The sequence below is a fragment of the Anthonomus grandis genome, chromosome 10, assembly GCF_022605725.1.
Source record: "Anthonomus grandis grandis chromosome 10, icAntGran1.3, whole genome shotgun sequence".
Lineage (NCBI taxonomy): Eukaryota > Metazoa > Arthropoda > Insecta > Coleoptera > Curculionidae > Anthonomus > Anthonomus grandis.
In genome coordinates, this window is record NC_065555.1 from 4,248,746 (window position 1) to 4,266,346 (window position 17,601).

Genomic DNA, 17,601 nt, shown 5'->3' on the forward strand with positions numbered 1-17,601 from the left:
TTGGTAAAAAATTTATAACTTAAAAAATAATAGACCAATTAAGTTGCAATCTTTTCTCACCGATTAGCAATTGATCTCTTTATAATCACAAGAAGTTTCAAGTAAATTGCTCTTGATTTGAATTTCTTATGAATTGTTAAATTGGATTAAAATTATTTCTGGAACGTTTTTGGTAAAAAATTTATAACATAAAAAATAACAGACCAATTGACTTGCAATCTTCTCTCGTCGATTAGCAATAAACCTCTTTATAATCGCACGAAGTTTTAAGTAAATTGCTCTTGATTTAAATTTCTTATGAATTATTAAAGTTAGATTAAAATTATTTCTGAAACGTTTTTAGTAGAAAAATTATAATTAAAAAAATAAGAGACCAATTAACTTGCAATCTTCTCTCATTAATTAGAAATAGATCTCTATATAATCGCCAGAAGTTTCAAGTAAATTGCTTTTGGTTTGTTTTTCTTATGAATTTTTAAAGTTTGATTAAAATAATTTTCGGACCAGATACCATTAAACATATCTCGGGTGTTATACATAATGCCAACTTCAAGGAACCCCGACAGAAAATCGCCTATATCTTCTAAGGAAGTTAATCTATAGTTCGGATTATAATATCAAAGTTGAAGTGTACGTGACTACCTAGAAGAACCTTTTTAAATTTTTTAAATATCATTAATAGGTTAGGAGTTATCGCTAGTTGAATTTCACTTCACGTCAGCTGGCCCTTCCTGCGACAACCTCGAGGTCTTTTTTAATGTTCAAATGACAGGTCAAAATGGGAGTCACTGTAGGCCTTGGACGTGTCATTTTAAAATGTCCTTACTCTCCATTATGAGGTTTTTTTTTAAATAAAATTATTCATACCTTATAAAGGTTTTATTGTTGTTATATAATATGCTATATAGGGACGGCGCATCCCCGTTAATTAAAGGCAAATTCTGTGCCCAAAATTAGTTATATAATGCGGGCTGAGGGCTTTCCATTAAATCAACCCTCGGATAAATTCCTCTATGCATCGAATTATATAGATTTTGGTTTCACGATGACCACAAATTATTTGAGCTCATATTAGAGAGGATTATAGGGAAGCGAAAATGAGTTATAACTTTTTTGGTGGTTGACGTACGATGGTGAGTATCTGGAGTGAAGTCGATAAGTAACTCATCCGCTTTAAAAACCTTTTTGATTTTTTATGATCGGATCAACCGTTCGCCAGTTATGATCGTTTGAAGTTTGATTCACTTCAATTGCACCCGTGAAAGTCAACGTACAGGTTTTTGGTTGATAACTTTTGATCTACTGAAGCTAGGATTATGAAATAAACTTCATTGGGTCACTAGTGATCTGCTTAACAATGTTGATTCTATTCATTAAATCTGTAGACCCAATACAAATAGAGATATTGCAGCTGCGAGGAGAAGTGTCCCCTTCAAAGAGGTTTAGACCTAAAAATGGCTCATAACTTCTTTGATAATGGAGCTACTGTCATGATCATAGTAAGCAAAGTTGAAGACTTATTCATTTTAAATAAGAATCTTTTTAAATTTTGTCAAGATGTGAACACCTTTGGTGAGTTATGATTATTTGGTTTTTACTGCTCGTCAGTGCAGTTTTTTGCTGATAACTTTCGATCCACCCAAGGTAGAACCACAAAATAAACGGTATTCGATTAATACTTTGACAGGTTACAAGAAAAAAAACCTCTAACACGATAGAGCCTCCGTAAAATATAGAGAAAAAGCGCCTGAAGTCATCACCGGAGCCATTTGCCTTGAAAAATTAGGGCACGTCCTATAGGGAGTCCCGAAAAAACACCGAGGGATAGTCCCCGAGACACGTAAAAGGCATTTTGACGGGCTTTGATGTGTCAGTTTAACATCTTATTTCAAGGAGAGGGAAAGAGTTTTCTTATCGGGATGGGAAAATGAGTTTTCTAAGTAAAAGGGCCATTATTGGACCCTCTCTCTTTTTTTTTGATTTAAATAAATCGTTAAAGAGATAAAATTGGTTATACTATAATATAACATAGTTTGTTTATTATATGTATATATATTATATGTGTGTATATTAATAAATATTTAATGCAAAAACAGTGCTATTAGAGTGGTTATTATAGACGAAAAACAGTGATTTTTCAAAAGAATTTCTTACCGGAAAAATGTTTGGGGGGGGGGTGGGGGGGGGCAAGGGTTGTGATGATAAAAAACAATGTTTTTTGCAGAAAATATATATTCAATATTTAATTTAATAACACTGTTTATATAAATTTTTATAATTTTAAATATAAATATTTAATATAAAAACAGCGTTATTAGATATCATAATATGGCCGAAAAAAGTGATTTTTGAAAAGAATTTAATCAAATATTTGAGGTGTAGGAATCGAGTTTAAAAACTGGATATATAAATCCCGTGTACACTTTTTCAAATGCCGAAATTTTCTCCTTTTTGCAAACAGAATTGTATATGATATATTTATATCTTATGTCATTCCATTCTCAGCAGTCGTACGAGTTGGTTGTGTTAGCTCGTCGGCTCCGCTGGAATCGATATTGTGTTTGTGCTTTATATTCGATTGTTTTTGATCCGATTTGTTTTGACCTTGTATCGGCACGTAGTTGATACTTGAACTTGTACTGCTGTACGTGTGCGTCCTGTACACTATGAGTAAGTAGTTTCCGCCAGTGTTTCCATATCAAAATAGTTCTGTTTATAAAAACATTATTTTTCCAACAATCATTGAACTTTATATTGCTACGTCTGATTTTCGCCGCGCGTGTCTTTCTTACAAAAAACTGTTTCGGATTCCTGTTTACAAATAGTTTTCGTGTATTAGAGACTTTTAGTGTATTAGGTTTTATTTTTAATATTGTAACGAAATTCGGGAACACACTTTTATTGTCACCGTCAAAAACACTAACCTAACTCGCCTTGACTGTCGTTTAATTGTTTCCAAGGTAAAAACTGACTAAACAATTAAAAACTGAATGAATTGTCACGAAGCACGTCCTTTTTAAAACCCGATTGAACAGTTTCGAAATATTTAGAATTATCTTCATTGTTTTTGCCCAAAGAGACCAATAATTTTAGGAGAATACTGACAGTCAAAGCAAGCAAGAATACAAATTCTAGAAAATTAGAACTACAGGGATTTACAATAATATAACCTAAATAACCTAAATTGGGGCCAAAATGGGGCTCTCGAACAAGATGAACTACTTAAAAACTAAACACTATAGATAAAAATAATAAACCAAACGTAAGTAGAACCCTAAAGAAACCCTACCAATCAACTTTAACTACAGAATACTAATAAAATTGTACAAAAACTAGAAGAATAACTAACGTATTTACATTTTCATAATAATATCATTGACTTTTTAAACCTTTTTCCAAAACTAATCTAAATATGGCCGAGTCTAAGTGCGATGGATGTCAAAGGACCTTTTTGGAAAAAGATAAATCCAAAGTTCGTTGCAGTGGCGAGTGTCGCCGTTATTTTTGTATGTCCTGTACGAGACTAGATAAATCCACTACAAAGGTACTCCATCAACAAAAGTACAACAACTTAAGATTCTTCTGCAAGGTCTGTGACTCTCCAACGATGAAATACCTCCACGACAAAGTGTCACAGTTACAGAAATCACAGATCCCTTTGGAAATAGTTGAAGCTCTAGGAACATGTTTAAAGGGGAACAAAGACCTTTTTCCGGTCATAAATGAGATATATGAGATCTTGACTCACCATGACTCTAAGTGGAAGACACTGCATGAGAAAATTGATGTCATACATACTGTCCTTAACAGAAAATATGAGAGGAGTCAAGAATCAATTTTTTACTCCATTCGAGATATAAAACAAGAGATATGCAACATTTCCTCTCTACTTATGGGCAATCATGAAGAGTCTATAAAAATCCAGATCCGCGATTCCTCCAAAGAAGACCTCATCAGAGAAATTGGGGAACTACGTAAGGATGTAGCTAATATGGCACTGAAAATAGAAAAATTGGATGTCAAGGAGAAACCCATAGTAAAATACATTACACCCATACTAAAAAAAAAGTACCTCTATATCTACTCAAACGGAAGACACCGAACCCACTTCAACTCCCAAAGAAAAAAAACTTCATGGCCAGAGCAGAATGGAACTACTTCGTAGTATTCAATGTTCCTGAAAATTTTACAGCAAATAAGTTGCCTACTATATAAAAGAGAGACTCGGGACTACTGAGTACATGCAGAAAAATGGGGTCAGCTCGAGTTTTAAGATTGGGGTGCAAAATAATGATCACCTTGCACAACTAAAGGAGATTCGCATGTGGCCTCCAGGCACTGTAATAGATGGTGACAAAGCGAATCCCTTAGAGCCTTTACCTTTGGTGCAGCCAATAACATTGACCACAGCCGCCCAGGCTGCTTCTGCTAATGTTTCGAGGCAGGAAAAATTATTAAAGATCGGTTCGGATAAGGAAGCCATAGCTGTATGCAAGTCCCTTACTCAAGATGACGTCAGCATTGCAGTGGTGGATAATGTTAAAAACAAATAAGTGCCGCTGCCGACTTTGGACCCGATGACTCCACCTATGTTTTTGAAGGTGGTAGACAATGGTACAGTGAAAACATCTTGTCGGACTTGCATTGTCTTATTTATTTAATGTAACACGACGTTTCGGTTGGTAGAGTCCATAAAATGAGAGAATATGCCGGTGACGTAAAATGCGCACAAACTCAAATTTAAACCAAAAAATCAATAAAGGGGAGGCCCCATATTTCCCTGATTAGGTTTACTTGACCGTGAATACATGCATCTCTCTCTTTCACATCTGCTAGAATTCTACGCTTCTACGCTTAACGATAGCCAGCTTAGATGCGCGAAGTCTGACGTCACCGGCATATTCTCTCATTTTATGGACTCTAAGTATCTCCAACCGTTATCAAGTGTAAACTGTTTTTTTTTTGACTCCACCTATAGTGCGGCTCTCCCAAAATTCTGATGCTGAAAGTGGTCGCTACCTCTTGTCGAGACTAAAGGATCCCTCCATCCTGAGAGCCCTTAGGCTGTACCTGTCATACCTTCACGACCAACCCTCCAATGTGTGCTTTGAAGGGCACACGACCACTAGTATAAAACTAATGCTAGCATCCGAAGGACTGCCCATCGATCTTGGTTCATTGCGAAACCTGATGTATATCCGCTTCCATGACGTCTACGGCATTGGCGCCGCCGAGGTTGAAGATGACCTTTCAGCCTTTTGGTCCTTTTTTTCATCTGAAAAACTGGTAAGGCTTCAAAAAATTAGGGAAAGTCAATCAAATTATTTTTCTAGTTGCTCTCCAAGTAATGTGACGCGACCAGAGGATCTAGCACCCTCTGTAAAGCCGGAAGATAGCGAGCTCAGTGTTTTTCTTTTAAATATTCAGTCCTTAAAACGCAAAACCAACGATTTATTCCTTCTATTAGAAGAACTGAAATTTCCTGAAATTTTCGCCATTACCGAACATTGGTTAAACATAGATGAACCTATTTGTATTCAAAATTATACTACAATTGCTAGGTTCAATAGAGGTATTTTTTCTCATGGCGGCACCTTAATTATGTCTACCAACAGCGACTTTGTAGCGGTCACTAAGTTCGATATCTTATTATCTGAAAAAGAATTTGAATTTTCCATCGTTCATAACGCTTTACTTGACCTTTACATTATTTGTATTTATCGATCACCGGACGCTAATGTGCTGGTTTTCTGCCAAAAACTACTGAGCTTGCTGGAATCCCTACCTATAAAAAGTAAATTGATTTTATGTGGTGACTTTAACATCACCAGTGTGTGTGCTGCTCAAGAGTCTCTGCAGTCAATTTTTGATTCATTGGTTTTAGAAATGCACATCAACTCTCCAACCAGAATAACTAAAAATAGTTCTAGCACAATCGACTATATTGTGTCATCATTTATTCCATCGTTCGTTGATTGTACTGTCTTAAATGCAGGGTTTTCTAATCATGAAGCTGTGATTTGTAGATTTTCTTTGGAATCTAAAGGAATCTAAATTAGGCCGTGTTTTTGGTGACAAGAATTTATTAAATTTCAAGAGTCAGTGCCTTGAGTGCAATTGGGATTTTCTTTCTGATGATATCGATGATGAGTTTTCTAGATTTACAAGGACTTTATCAAATATTTCAGATAAGTGTTTTCCTTTGAGGCCTATAAAAATTAAACATCATAAGCCTTGGTCTACTTGTGGCTTACGTATATCAGCAAAAAACATCCGCTCATTATCGCATCTAAAAAAATTCTCCGTCAGCGACGTTTTCCACAATTACGTCAGGCGATACAGAAGAGTTTATCACAAGACAATAAAAGCTGCAAAGGATGCCTATTATAACAAAAGGCTTACTGATTCTGGTAATGTGTCTAAAGAAACATGGTCTATTGTTAACGAATTGAGAAATAAATCACTACTTCACCGGAGGACCTTAACAATTACTTTGTAAATGTGGCTAAGAACCTAATCACCACCATATCACCTTCTCACGATCCACTTTCGTATCTTTTCAATGGTTATCTGCACAGTTTCTTTTTTTTACCCCTGTATCATTCACCGACCTTCGAAGTACAATTAACGAAATAAAAAATATATCATCGTCTGGTACAGATGGCCTTACTCTCAAAATGTTTGCAAACCTGCCTGATTGCACCTTAAGTCACTTGGTGAACTTAATTAACATGTCATTTCAGAGGGGAATCTTTCCAAGCTGCCTTAAGACTGCAATTATTATTCCACTGCATAAAGATCAAGCCTCAAATTATCGCCCAATAGCACTTGTCCCAACTTTATCTAAGATTGTTGAAAGACTAGTTAAAGAAAGGGTTTTGTAATTTTTGCTTAAATATAGAATTCTAACACCAAATCAATTTGGATTTTTGAAAAATAAATGCACCAGTGATGCTATGTTTTCGCTCCTAAATACTGTTTATTCTAGCCTAAGCAATCAACACTTCACAGCTACAGTTTTCTGCGATTTCTCAAAGGCATTTGATTGTGTTAATCATAATATTTTAATTAACAAACTGCAACACTATGGGTTTAGAGGATCTTCTCTCAAATGGTTTAAGTCATATCTTAGTTTCAGAATTCAACTCGTGAAGGTTGATACGACAACATCTTCATGCCAACCAATTGAATGTGGTGTGCCGCGAGGTTCAGTTTTGGTCCTTATTTTGTTTTTCCTATTTATTAATGACATGGCCAATCTGGATATCAGCGGCAAAATTTATCTGTTCGCCGACGATACCAGCTTTACTTGGAGCACACATATTCTTTTTAATATCAACTTCTGACTTTATAAACATTTAGTTGTATAAGTAATTTGACCATGTACAATAGGTTACCTATTTTGTATAATATCTAAATGTCTTGTGCTTTTGTGTACTCATGTGTTTATTTATTTATTTATTTATATTAGCTTTGTCTACAAAATTTATAATTTTTTGACAATAAAGCGATTGTATATTGTATATTGTATATACTATAGTTTAATAAATATACTTTGACCATACACGGATCATAAATATACCAAAAATTGACTAAAAAATCGTTAAATAAATGTATATTTAACGATAATAATATATATGTTGCTTGGGATGTTTGCATAAATGCCCGTAAATTTTTAGACCCGAGTCCGGTTTTTCTCTCCGCGGCCCTCTCTCCCGAAAACTACTCCTACTTTTCTTTATTAAAAAAAAAAGAATCGTCCTTCAACCCCTAAAAAGTGACTTACCACATCAATAAGCTGACTCAACTTGAGCTTGATGCACACCCGAAGAACGTCCGAAGTGTTCACCACGGGTCGCACTAACTTATTATAGTTACTGAGCAAATCGTCGTACAACCGTTTGGCGTCCGGATTGGCGAGTACCGTCGTGAGGTGGTGACCCGCTAAAAGTACCGACGTCGCGACGCACCACATTATCCAGTTTTTCCAGCCGGAATTCTTCATGTTGTTCTTCGTTTTCTTTGATGTTTTATCACGTTAATTATTATTATTATTGGGTTAAAAGTGTTCGCGAGTCGCCTCATTCGCCCGGGAGGACACGACTGACGACTGGAAGGACCAGAAGCCCGGAGGAGCGAGCGGTATGGCGGCGGGCGGAGGCGGCGCCGGAGACTGCACCCCGTGCGAGATTGTTTTCTCTCTCTCTATCCCTTCGCCCTACCACCATCCTGTGATAGTTTACCCGGGTTCGGCCCTCGGGTAAACGGGTTACCGGCCGGGAAAGCATCATGTCTTTGTTATTAAGTTGAACCAGGTTGTTTTGAAGATTATTTGGGTTTTATAGTATTTTCTTGTAGCCGGTAAATTTATTAATGAAATAGCGTTTATTTCATGGCTCTAGATTTAGTGGATCAAAAGTTATCAATCGAAAACCTGGAGGGTGACGCTCAGAGGTGCTGCTGACGTAAAGCAAAATTCAAACGGGCATACCTTTTAAACGGGTGAACATTTTGGAAAATATTAAAAAGGTTCTTAAAGACAATAAGTTAGTCTTTAAATTGGTTTACGATAGTCATGACAGTAATGCAATTACCAAAGAAGATATAGACACTTTTTGCTCATAATCACTTTGAAAAAGATAATTTACCTTACAGCTACAATATCTCCATTTGCATTGAGTCTACAGATTTAATGAATGGAATCAACATTGTTAAGCAGATCACTAGTAACCCAATGAAGTTTATTTTATGATCCTAACTTCAGCAGATTAAAAGTTATCAGTCAAAAACCTGGAGGGTGACGCTCAGAGGTGCTGCTGACGTGAAGCAAAATTCAAACGGGCATATCTCTTAAACGGTTAAACATTTTGGAAAAATTCAAAAAGATTCTTAAAGATGATCAGCTGGTTTTCAAGTTTGTTTATGATGATCATGACAGTAGCTCCATTACCAAAGAAGATATGGGCCATTTTTAAGTCTAAACTTCTTTGAAGGGAACATTTACCCTTGCAGCTGCAATATCTCCATTTATATTGAGTCTACAGATGTAATGAATAGAATCAACATTGTTAAGCAGGTCACTAGTAACCCAATGAAGTTTATTTCATAACCCTAGCTTCAGTAGATCAAAAGTTATCAATCAAAAACCGGGAGGTTGCCGCTCAGAGGTGCTGCTGACGTAAAGCAAAATTCAAACGGGTATATCTCTTAAACGGTTAAATATTTTGAAAAAAATTAAAAAGGTTCTTAAAGACAATAAGTTAGTCTTCAAGTTGGTTTATGATAGTCATGACAGTAATGCCATTACCAAAGAAGATATAGGCACTTTTTGGCCATAATCACTTTGAAAAAGACATTTTAGCTTGCAGCTGCATTATCTCCATTTATATTGAGTCTACAGATTTAATGAATAGAATCAACCTTGTTAAGCAGGCCACTAGTAATCCAATGAAATTTATTTCATGATTCTAGCTTCAGTAGATCAAAAGTTATCAACCAAAAACCTGGGGGTTGACGCTGAGGGGTGCTGCTGACGTGAAGCAAAATTCAAACGGGCATATCTTTTAAACGGATGAACATTTTGGAAAAAATTCAAAAAGATTCTTAAAGATGATCAGCTGGTTTTCAAGTTTGTTTATGATGATCATGACAGTGGCTCCATTACCAAAGAAGATATGAGCCATTTTTAAGTCTAAACTTCTTTGAAGGGAACACTTATCCTTGCAGCTGCAATATCTTCATTTATATTGAGTCTACAGATTTAATGAATAAAATCAATATTATTAAGCAGATCACTAGTAACCAAATGAAGTTTATTTCATGACCCTAGCTTCAGGAGATCAAAAGTTATGAACCAAAAACCTGGAGGTTGACGCTCTGAGGTGCTGCTGACGTGAAGCAAAATTCAAACGGGCATATCTCTTAAACGGTTAAATATTTTGGAAAAAATTAAAAAGGTTCTTAAAGACAAAGCTGGTCTTCAAATTTCTTTATGATAATCATGACAGTAATGCCATTACCAAAGAAGATATAGGCACTTTTTGGTCATAATCACTTTGAAAAAGACATTTTACCTTGCAGCTGCAATATCTCCATTTATATTGAGTCTACAGATGTAATGAATAGAATCAACATTGTTAAACAGGTCATTAGTAACCCAATGAAGTTTATTTCATGATCGTAGCTTCAGTAGATCAAAAGTTATCAACCAAAAATCTGGGGGTTGACGCTGAGGGGTGCTGCTGACGTGAAGCAAAATTCAAACGAGCATATCTCTTAAACGGTTAAACATTTTGGAAAAATTCAAAAAGATTCTTAAAGATGATCAGCTAGTTTTCAAGTTTGTTTATGATGATCATGACAGTAGCTCCATTACCAAAGAAGATATGAGCCATTTTTAAGTCTAAACTTCTTTGAAGGGAACATTTATTCTTGTAGCTGCAATATCTCCATTTATATTGAGTCTACAGATTTAATGAATAGAATCAACATTGTTAAACAGGTCATTAGTAACCCAATGAAGTTTATTTCATGATCCTAGCTTCAGTAGATCAAAAGTTATCAACCAAAAACCTGGGGGTTGACGCTGAGGGGTGCTGCTGACGTGAAGCAAAATTCAAACGAGCATATCTCTTAAACGGTTAAACATTTTGAAAAAAATTAAAAATGTTCTTAAAGACAATAAGTTAGTCTTTAAATTGGTTTACGATAGTCATGACAGTAATGCAATTACCAAAGAAGATATAGACACTTTTTGCTCATAATCACTTTGAAAAAGATAATTTACCTTACAGCTACAATATCTCCATTTGCATTGAGTCTACAGATTTAATGAATAGAATCAACATTGTTAAGCAGGTCACTAGTAACCCAGTGAAGTTTATTTTATGATCCTAGCTTCAGTAGATCAAAAGTTATCAACCAAAAACCTGGAGGTTGACGCTCTGAGGTGCTGCTGACGTGAAGCAAAATTCAAACGGGCATATCTTTTAAACGGTTAAAGATTTTGGAAAAATTCAAAAAGATTCTTAAAGATGATCAGCTGGTTTTTAAGTTTGTTTATGATGATCATAACAGTAGCTTCATTACCAAAGAAGATATGGGCCATTTTTAAGTCTAAACTTCTTTGAAGGGAATACTTATCCTTGCAGCTGCAATATCTCCATTTATATGGGGTCTACAGATTTAATGAATAGAATCAACATTGTTAAATAGGTCACTAGTAACCCAATGAAGTTTATTTCATGATCCTAGCTTCAGTAGATCAAAAGTTATCAACCAAAAACCTGGAGGTTGACGCTCTGAGGTGCTGCTGACGTAAAGCAAAATTCAAACGGGTATATCTCTTAAACGGTTAAACATTTTGGAAAAATTCAAAAAGATTCTTAAAGATGATCAGCTGGTTTTCAAGTTTGTTTATGATGATCATGACAGTGGCTCCATTACCAAAGAAGATATGAGCCATTTTTAAGTCTAAACTTCTTTGAAGGGAACACTTATCCTTGCAGCTGCAATATCTCCATTTATATGGGGTCTACAGATTTAATGAATAGAATCAACATTGTTAAGCAGGTCACTAGTAACCCAATGAAGTTTATTTCATGACCCTAGCTTCAGTAGATCAAAAGTTATCAGTCAAAAACCTGGGGGTTGACGCTCTGAGGTGCTGCTGACGTGAAGCAAAATTCAAACGAGCATATCTTTTAAACGGGTGAACATTTTGGAAAAATTCAAAAAGATTCTTAAAGACAAAGCTAGTCTTCAAATTGGTTTATGATAATCATGACAGTAATGCCATTACCAAAGAAGATATAGGCACTTTTTGGTCATAATCACTTTGAAAAAGACATTTTACCTTGCAGCTGCAATATCTCCATTTGTATTGAGTATACAGATGTAATAAATAGAAACAACATTGTTAAGCAGGTCACTAGTAACCCAATGAAGTTTATTTTATCATCCTAGCTGCAGTAGATCAAAAGTTATCAACCAAAAACCTGGAGGTTGACGCTCAGAGGTGCTGCTGACGTGAAGCAAAATTCAAACGGGCATATCTCTTAAACAGTTAAACATTTTGGAAAAATTCAAAAAGATTCTTAAAGATGATCAGCTAGTCTTCAAATTGGTTTATGATAGTCATGACAGTAACGCCATTACCAAAGAAGATATAGGCACTTTTTGGTCATAATCACTTTGAAAGAGACATTTTACCTTGCAGTTACAATATCTCCATTTGTATTGGGTCTACAGATTTAATGAATAGAATCAACATTGTTAAGCAGGTCACTAGTAACCCAATGAAGTTTATTTCATGATCCTAGCTGCAGTAGATCAAAAGTTATCAACCAAAAATCTGGGGGTTGACGCTGAGGGGTGCTGCTGACGTAAAGCAAAATTCAAACGGGCATATCTTTTAAACGGGTGAACATTTTGAAAAAAATCAAAAAGATTCTTAAAGATGATCATAATAGTAGCTTTATTACCAAAGAAGATATGGGCCATTTTTAAGTCTAAACTACTTCGAAGGGAATACTTATCCTTGCAGCTACAATATCTCCATTTATATTGGGTCTACAGATTTATTGAATAGAATCAACATTGTTAAGCAGGTCACTAGTAACCCAATGAAGTTTATTTCATGACTTTAGCTTCAGCAGATCAAAAGTTATCAACCCAAAACCTGGAGGTTGTAGAGTAAAGATGGCTGTGCCTAGGCCTCTATAACAGATATAAATAACCCGAAATCACCCTGAAGTTAAAATCAACATTTGCACCTACAAAAGATTAGAAAAAAAAGCACATTTCCCTTCATTAATTATTCACCCGCGAAAGTGTTCATTTAAAAGAGAAAACCGCCCCGTCCGCGCCCTTCCCCGCGAACCCTTTCAAAATATATCAAGCGGAAAAGCTCTTTTGGGGCCTAGCGAATATGTTTCTAATATAAGAAGTGCCGGAAGACGAATGCATCGGGACGAGCAAAAGAGACGGATGCGACGACGTAAGATAAACAAAATCGCGTACGAGCCATAAAGGAATAGAAAGGGTGGCAGGGGGCCGGTCACCCCCTTTGCTCATAAGAAATTTCTTTTTGAAGTTAATATTTGTCCGCTCTGTATTTATTTATTCATGGTTCAAATGTTAATGGACACAGGTCCATAGAACTATTATCAGGTAAGTCAAAGCACTAGTTTTATTGCTTTCCAGTACTTCCACCATTTTCTCTACGTACTTTGCCTCGCTTTTTCCTCGTGAAAGTGCTTGAAATTGATCCCGGACCCTTCACCATATATTTTAAGTTGCTTTGACCTTGCTAAAGGTCAATTTATCCCGGCTCCTCCGCCATTCGGTTTAACGATCCTTTAACGCGAAAAACCTTCCCATGCAGCACTTAAAAATTCCTTTAAAATTTATTACAGTCGAAAGTGTATTCCGTTTCAGTGAGTTTCAGAGGGTGATTTTAATGTCAGCCCGGTGCCAAGAGATTATTTTACTAAATAACCGGAAGGATAAAAGTGTTTTTATCCCGAAGGCATTTTCTAATCAGTCTGAAAGCCATTAAGCGGGTAACGGCCGAAGTTGTAACGCGATAATTATTTTTGAGAAGTCTCGCTAGTCGGGAAAAAGAGAAAAAAAACTGCAAATTTACTGCTTTTAACGCGGTACGTTTATTAGGATTTATCTTAGCGTTCAACTCTAAATAAATATATAAAAAAATATGCACTAACTATTGTACATTTTGATTGTAATAATTCCTCAAGAATTGAATGGACACGTATTATTTTAATGAATAAAATAGATGGTGAGTAAGAAATTGCCTTTTATTTTATATACATCTTCAACCCACCAAGTATGCATTATATATTATAATATAATACATATACTAGGAACTAGCGGATCTGTGTCTTGGCACTGCAAATTCTTGACTATTTCTGTTAGAATAAGTTAGTATATACTAACCTTTAGTAAATCGTTGAGTGTGTACTCACCTTAAATATACAGCGTCGTGCAACCAAGGTAGCTTAGCCCAAAAAGTGACAATTGACTTTTAAAAAACAAGAACATCACGCGACGCGCAGTGCTGTGAATACATAGATAAATGAAAAATAAATATAATATCTTTGAAGAAAATCCATGCACTCCTCTGTCGCAGATTGGGGCAAATTTACACATGGCGAAATCTATAGTTCACCGAATAGTTAAAAAGCACAAATATCACCCCTACAAAGTTATTCCTGTGCAAGAGTTATTTGATGACGATTTCGATAGGCGAAATGAATTTTGTGAACGCTTACAAAACATGTGCAATCTAAATAATAATTTAGTAAAAAATATTATTTTTTCCGATGAAGCCACGTTCTGTTTGAATGGTAGTGTGAACAGACAAAATTGTCAATATTGGGCAACAGAAAATCCGCATTGGATGATGGAGGTAAACACCCAGTACCCTCAAAAACTAAATGTGTGGTGTGGAATAGTGCGCAATAGGTCCCTTTTTCTTTGAACAGACTTTAACGGGACAAGTGTATCTCGATTTTCTCCAATTTGAATTAGTTCCAGCATTACTAGCTTTATTTCCAAATCCATTGGACCCAGACCTCTCTGCACTATGCTGCCACTGTGCGTACATTTTTGAATGAAACCTTTCCCAATCGGTGGATAGGAAGGAGAGGACCCATCGAATGGCCTGCTAGGTCACCTGACCTAACACCAATGGACTTTTTTTTGTGGGTATACCTCAAGTCCAAGGTATTTGTTAATAGGCCAAATAATCTAGACGACTTGAAAGAGAGAATTTGCAGAGAACTTGTCAAGAACGGTGACTCCGCATATTATTTACACTTTTCGTTCTAATAACTAATGTGATTGCTATAAATGCAATCAGCATTGCGTTCTGAAGGAGAATAAGGAGAAACTATTTGGGTATCCTTGTGATTTTTGCAAGAGGATCATATGTGGGGAGTGTACCGGCTCAATGGCACAGGAAGTGAGAGTAATTCCCAGTGCTTTGTACTTTTGCCCGAAATGCAAGGATTCTATCAGAAAGCTACCTCAAATACAAAGTAAAGCAGATAGGACTGACGTTGAGTTAAAAGCAATTAAAGAACAGAATGTCAAAACAGCCGAGAACCTGGCCTTGCTTAAGAATGTGGTGGATACACTGAAAGGTCCCATGGAAAGAAGAAAAAGAGAATCTGAAGAAGTTAGGAAGGAAATCAAAGAAGTAAGAAATGATATGAGTCAAGTAACAAAGAAACTACCAGAAGCAAGCTATGCCGATGCATTAAAAAAACTCGAGAAGAGGGTGTATACTATGAAAGCACCAGCTAAGGTAAGCATTGAACCGACCTTGTTTGAGATGAAGCAAAGAGAACGAAGAGCGACCAACGTCCTAATATTTAGTGTTAAAGAGTCGAACAAGGATAGCACTCAAGAAAAAGCAAAAGATGACCTACAAAAGGTCTTTTTTTGGGGATGAATCTCGCTCTGCCAGAAGAGACCAAAATATTTAGGCTGGCAAGAGAAGCTGCGGATAAACGAAGACCCCTTAGAGTGATCCTGCCAACAAAAGAAGAATCTCTGAAGGCCCTAAAGAGTAGGAAGTTACTTGAGGAGAAACATCCAGGCATTTACATGAAAAACGATCAAACAGAGGCCCAGAGAACGTTCTTGAAGGGGGTTCTGGCCGACTTAGAGGCCGAAGGAAGGACCAATTTAATCATAAAGTACTTAAATGGTATACCTACAATTATCGAAAAGACCGAAAAAAACTAAATTGCTCTGGGGTAGTTGATGTTTCGTTTTGGTATAGTAATTTGAACTCGGTGGTAAACAAGATAGACGAATGGAAAGCAAGAGTTGCAACAGCGAATCCCACTTTTATTATGCTGACCGAAACATGGCTGCAGGGCGGCATAAGTGATTAGCATAGATGGATATAATACATACCGCGGAGACCGTCAAAATAAAAAAGGGGGAGATGTATGTATTCTGGCCAAGGAAAAAATTAATGGCTTTAAAATAAATTGCATTTTCTCGGATAGTCACAAATTCCAAACGCCAATTGATGCAGTATGGCTGGATGTCCAGATATGTGAAGTGAATTTGTCTGTTGCTTGTTTATACAGACCGGGAACAACTACTAGCGAAGAGGTCAATACCCACATGATACATACTATAAAAAAGGCATTCACATCATCAAAATGTCAATCAACAATTGTTGTGGGAGACTTCAACTACCCCAACATTAACTGGAAAAGTCTCTCAATTGCACCACCAGACAAAAAGACGCAGGATTTTATGAACATGTATCAAGAAATAGGAGCCCAGCAGTTGATTGATTTCCCAACAAGATACAGAAAAGACCAAAGTTCCCTTTTGGACCTCTTCATAACCAACGATCCTAAAAGCATCTTTGATCTTTGCTCAGAACCGCCCATTGGCCGCAGCGACCATGTCGTAATAAAAGCAAAAACACAACTAAAAATTCCACCCAAACAAACACAAACAATTGTAAGAAGGAACTTTTACACTGCAAACTATGAAGAAATCAACCACTTCATTCAACTACAACCAGCGCATACGAACAAATCGATCTTCGAAAACTTTCAAAACGTTGTGAATGGTGCTATCGAACCATGGATAAATGAAAATATTTTCAAAGAAATTAACAAAAAACGGAAACTATGGGAAAAGTATATAACAAACAAAACTCAGGACAAATATCAAGCCTATATGTGCCAAAATAATATTACCAAACAAAAGTCGGTCGACGCCAGAAAGAAATATGAAAATGGTCTTGCAAACTCGGCCTCGCCAAAGAAACTATTTAAATATGTGAATCGCAACTTAAACTCGAAAATCTCAACCATAACCCTAAAAGATACAGCAACCCAGCAGTTTCTAGACAGCAAATCCATGGCGGAAAGTTTGATACAGCATTCACGAAGGAGTCATATCCAATTCCGTTATTGCCTAATCACAGCAGGGTGCAACCCTCAATTGTAACTATTCATTTTACAAAAGAGAAAGTCGAAGAAGCGCTTGAAAATATGGAAAGGGACTCAAGCCCAGGACCAGATAAAATCCCAACAGTTTTCTTTCAAAATTGCAGAAATTCCCTCAGTCCCTTGCTTTCGGGGGCAATGCAGGAATGCTTAGAACAAGGAAAGATACCAGAAGAATGGAAACATTCAATTGTGACACCACTGTTCAAGAAGGGAGACCGGAACAAACCGGAAAACTACAGACCTATCAGCCTCACATGCAACCCACTGAAATATATGGAGAAAGTAATAGTTAAGGAGCTCATAGCATTCTTTCTGGAGAATAGTTTGATACCTGCCTCTCAGCATGGATTTTTGCCTAAACGTTCAACAACAACAACAAACCTTTTAGTGTTTGAATGACTGGACAAAAAATCACGACAATGGCCAGCCAACAGACATAATATATCTTGACTATGAAAAGGCATTTGATAAAGTCCCGCACAAGCTCTTAATGGCAAAGCTGGGGCATTTTGGAGTCAAAGGAAAGCTGCTTGATCTGATCAAGGTATAAAGGTCAATGGGGAGCTGTCCAGTCCACATCGAGTGAGCAGCGGCG

General features: G+C 36.4%; 2 protein-coding genes across 7 annotated transcripts in view; one reads left to right on the forward strand and one right to left on the reverse strand.

Moving 5' to 3' along the window:
- The window catches only part of LOC126740912 (acetylcholine receptor subunit alpha-like), a 141,706-nt gene extending 133,609 nt beyond the window's left edge, over positions 1 to 8,097 (reverse strand). For all 5 annotated transcript variants that reach the window (XM_050447100.1, XM_050447101.1, XM_050447099.1 and 2 more), the window contains exon 1: positions 7,787 to 8,097. In XM_050447100.1, coding sequence (XP_050303057.1) covers positions 7,787 to 8,005 — 219 coding nt within the window. In that variant the 5' untranslated portion in view covers positions 8,006 to 8,097. The remainder of the gene's footprint in view (positions 1 to 7,786) is intronic.
- Positions 2,327 to 7,439, forward strand: LOC126740914 (uncharacterized). Of its 2 annotated transcripts, XR_007662055.1 has the most exons (3): positions 2,327 to 2,670; positions 4,979 to 5,286; positions 7,133 to 7,439. XR_007662055.1 is itself a non-coding variant. In XM_050447103.1 (2 exons), exons 1-2 carry the CDS (start codon positions 2,667 to 2,669, stop codon positions 6,052 to 6,054), a joined length of 1,080 nt encoding a protein of 359 aa, XP_050303060.1. In that variant the 5' UTR covers positions 2,327 to 2,666; the 3' UTR covers positions 6,055 to 7,121. The 2 variants fall into 2 exon arrangements, 1 of the variants encoding a protein (XP_050303060.1); XM_050447103.1 differs by lacking the exon at positions 7,133 to 7,439 and having other exon boundaries at positions 4,979 to 7,121.
- Positions 8,098 to 17,601: the final 9,504 nt, after the last annotated feature.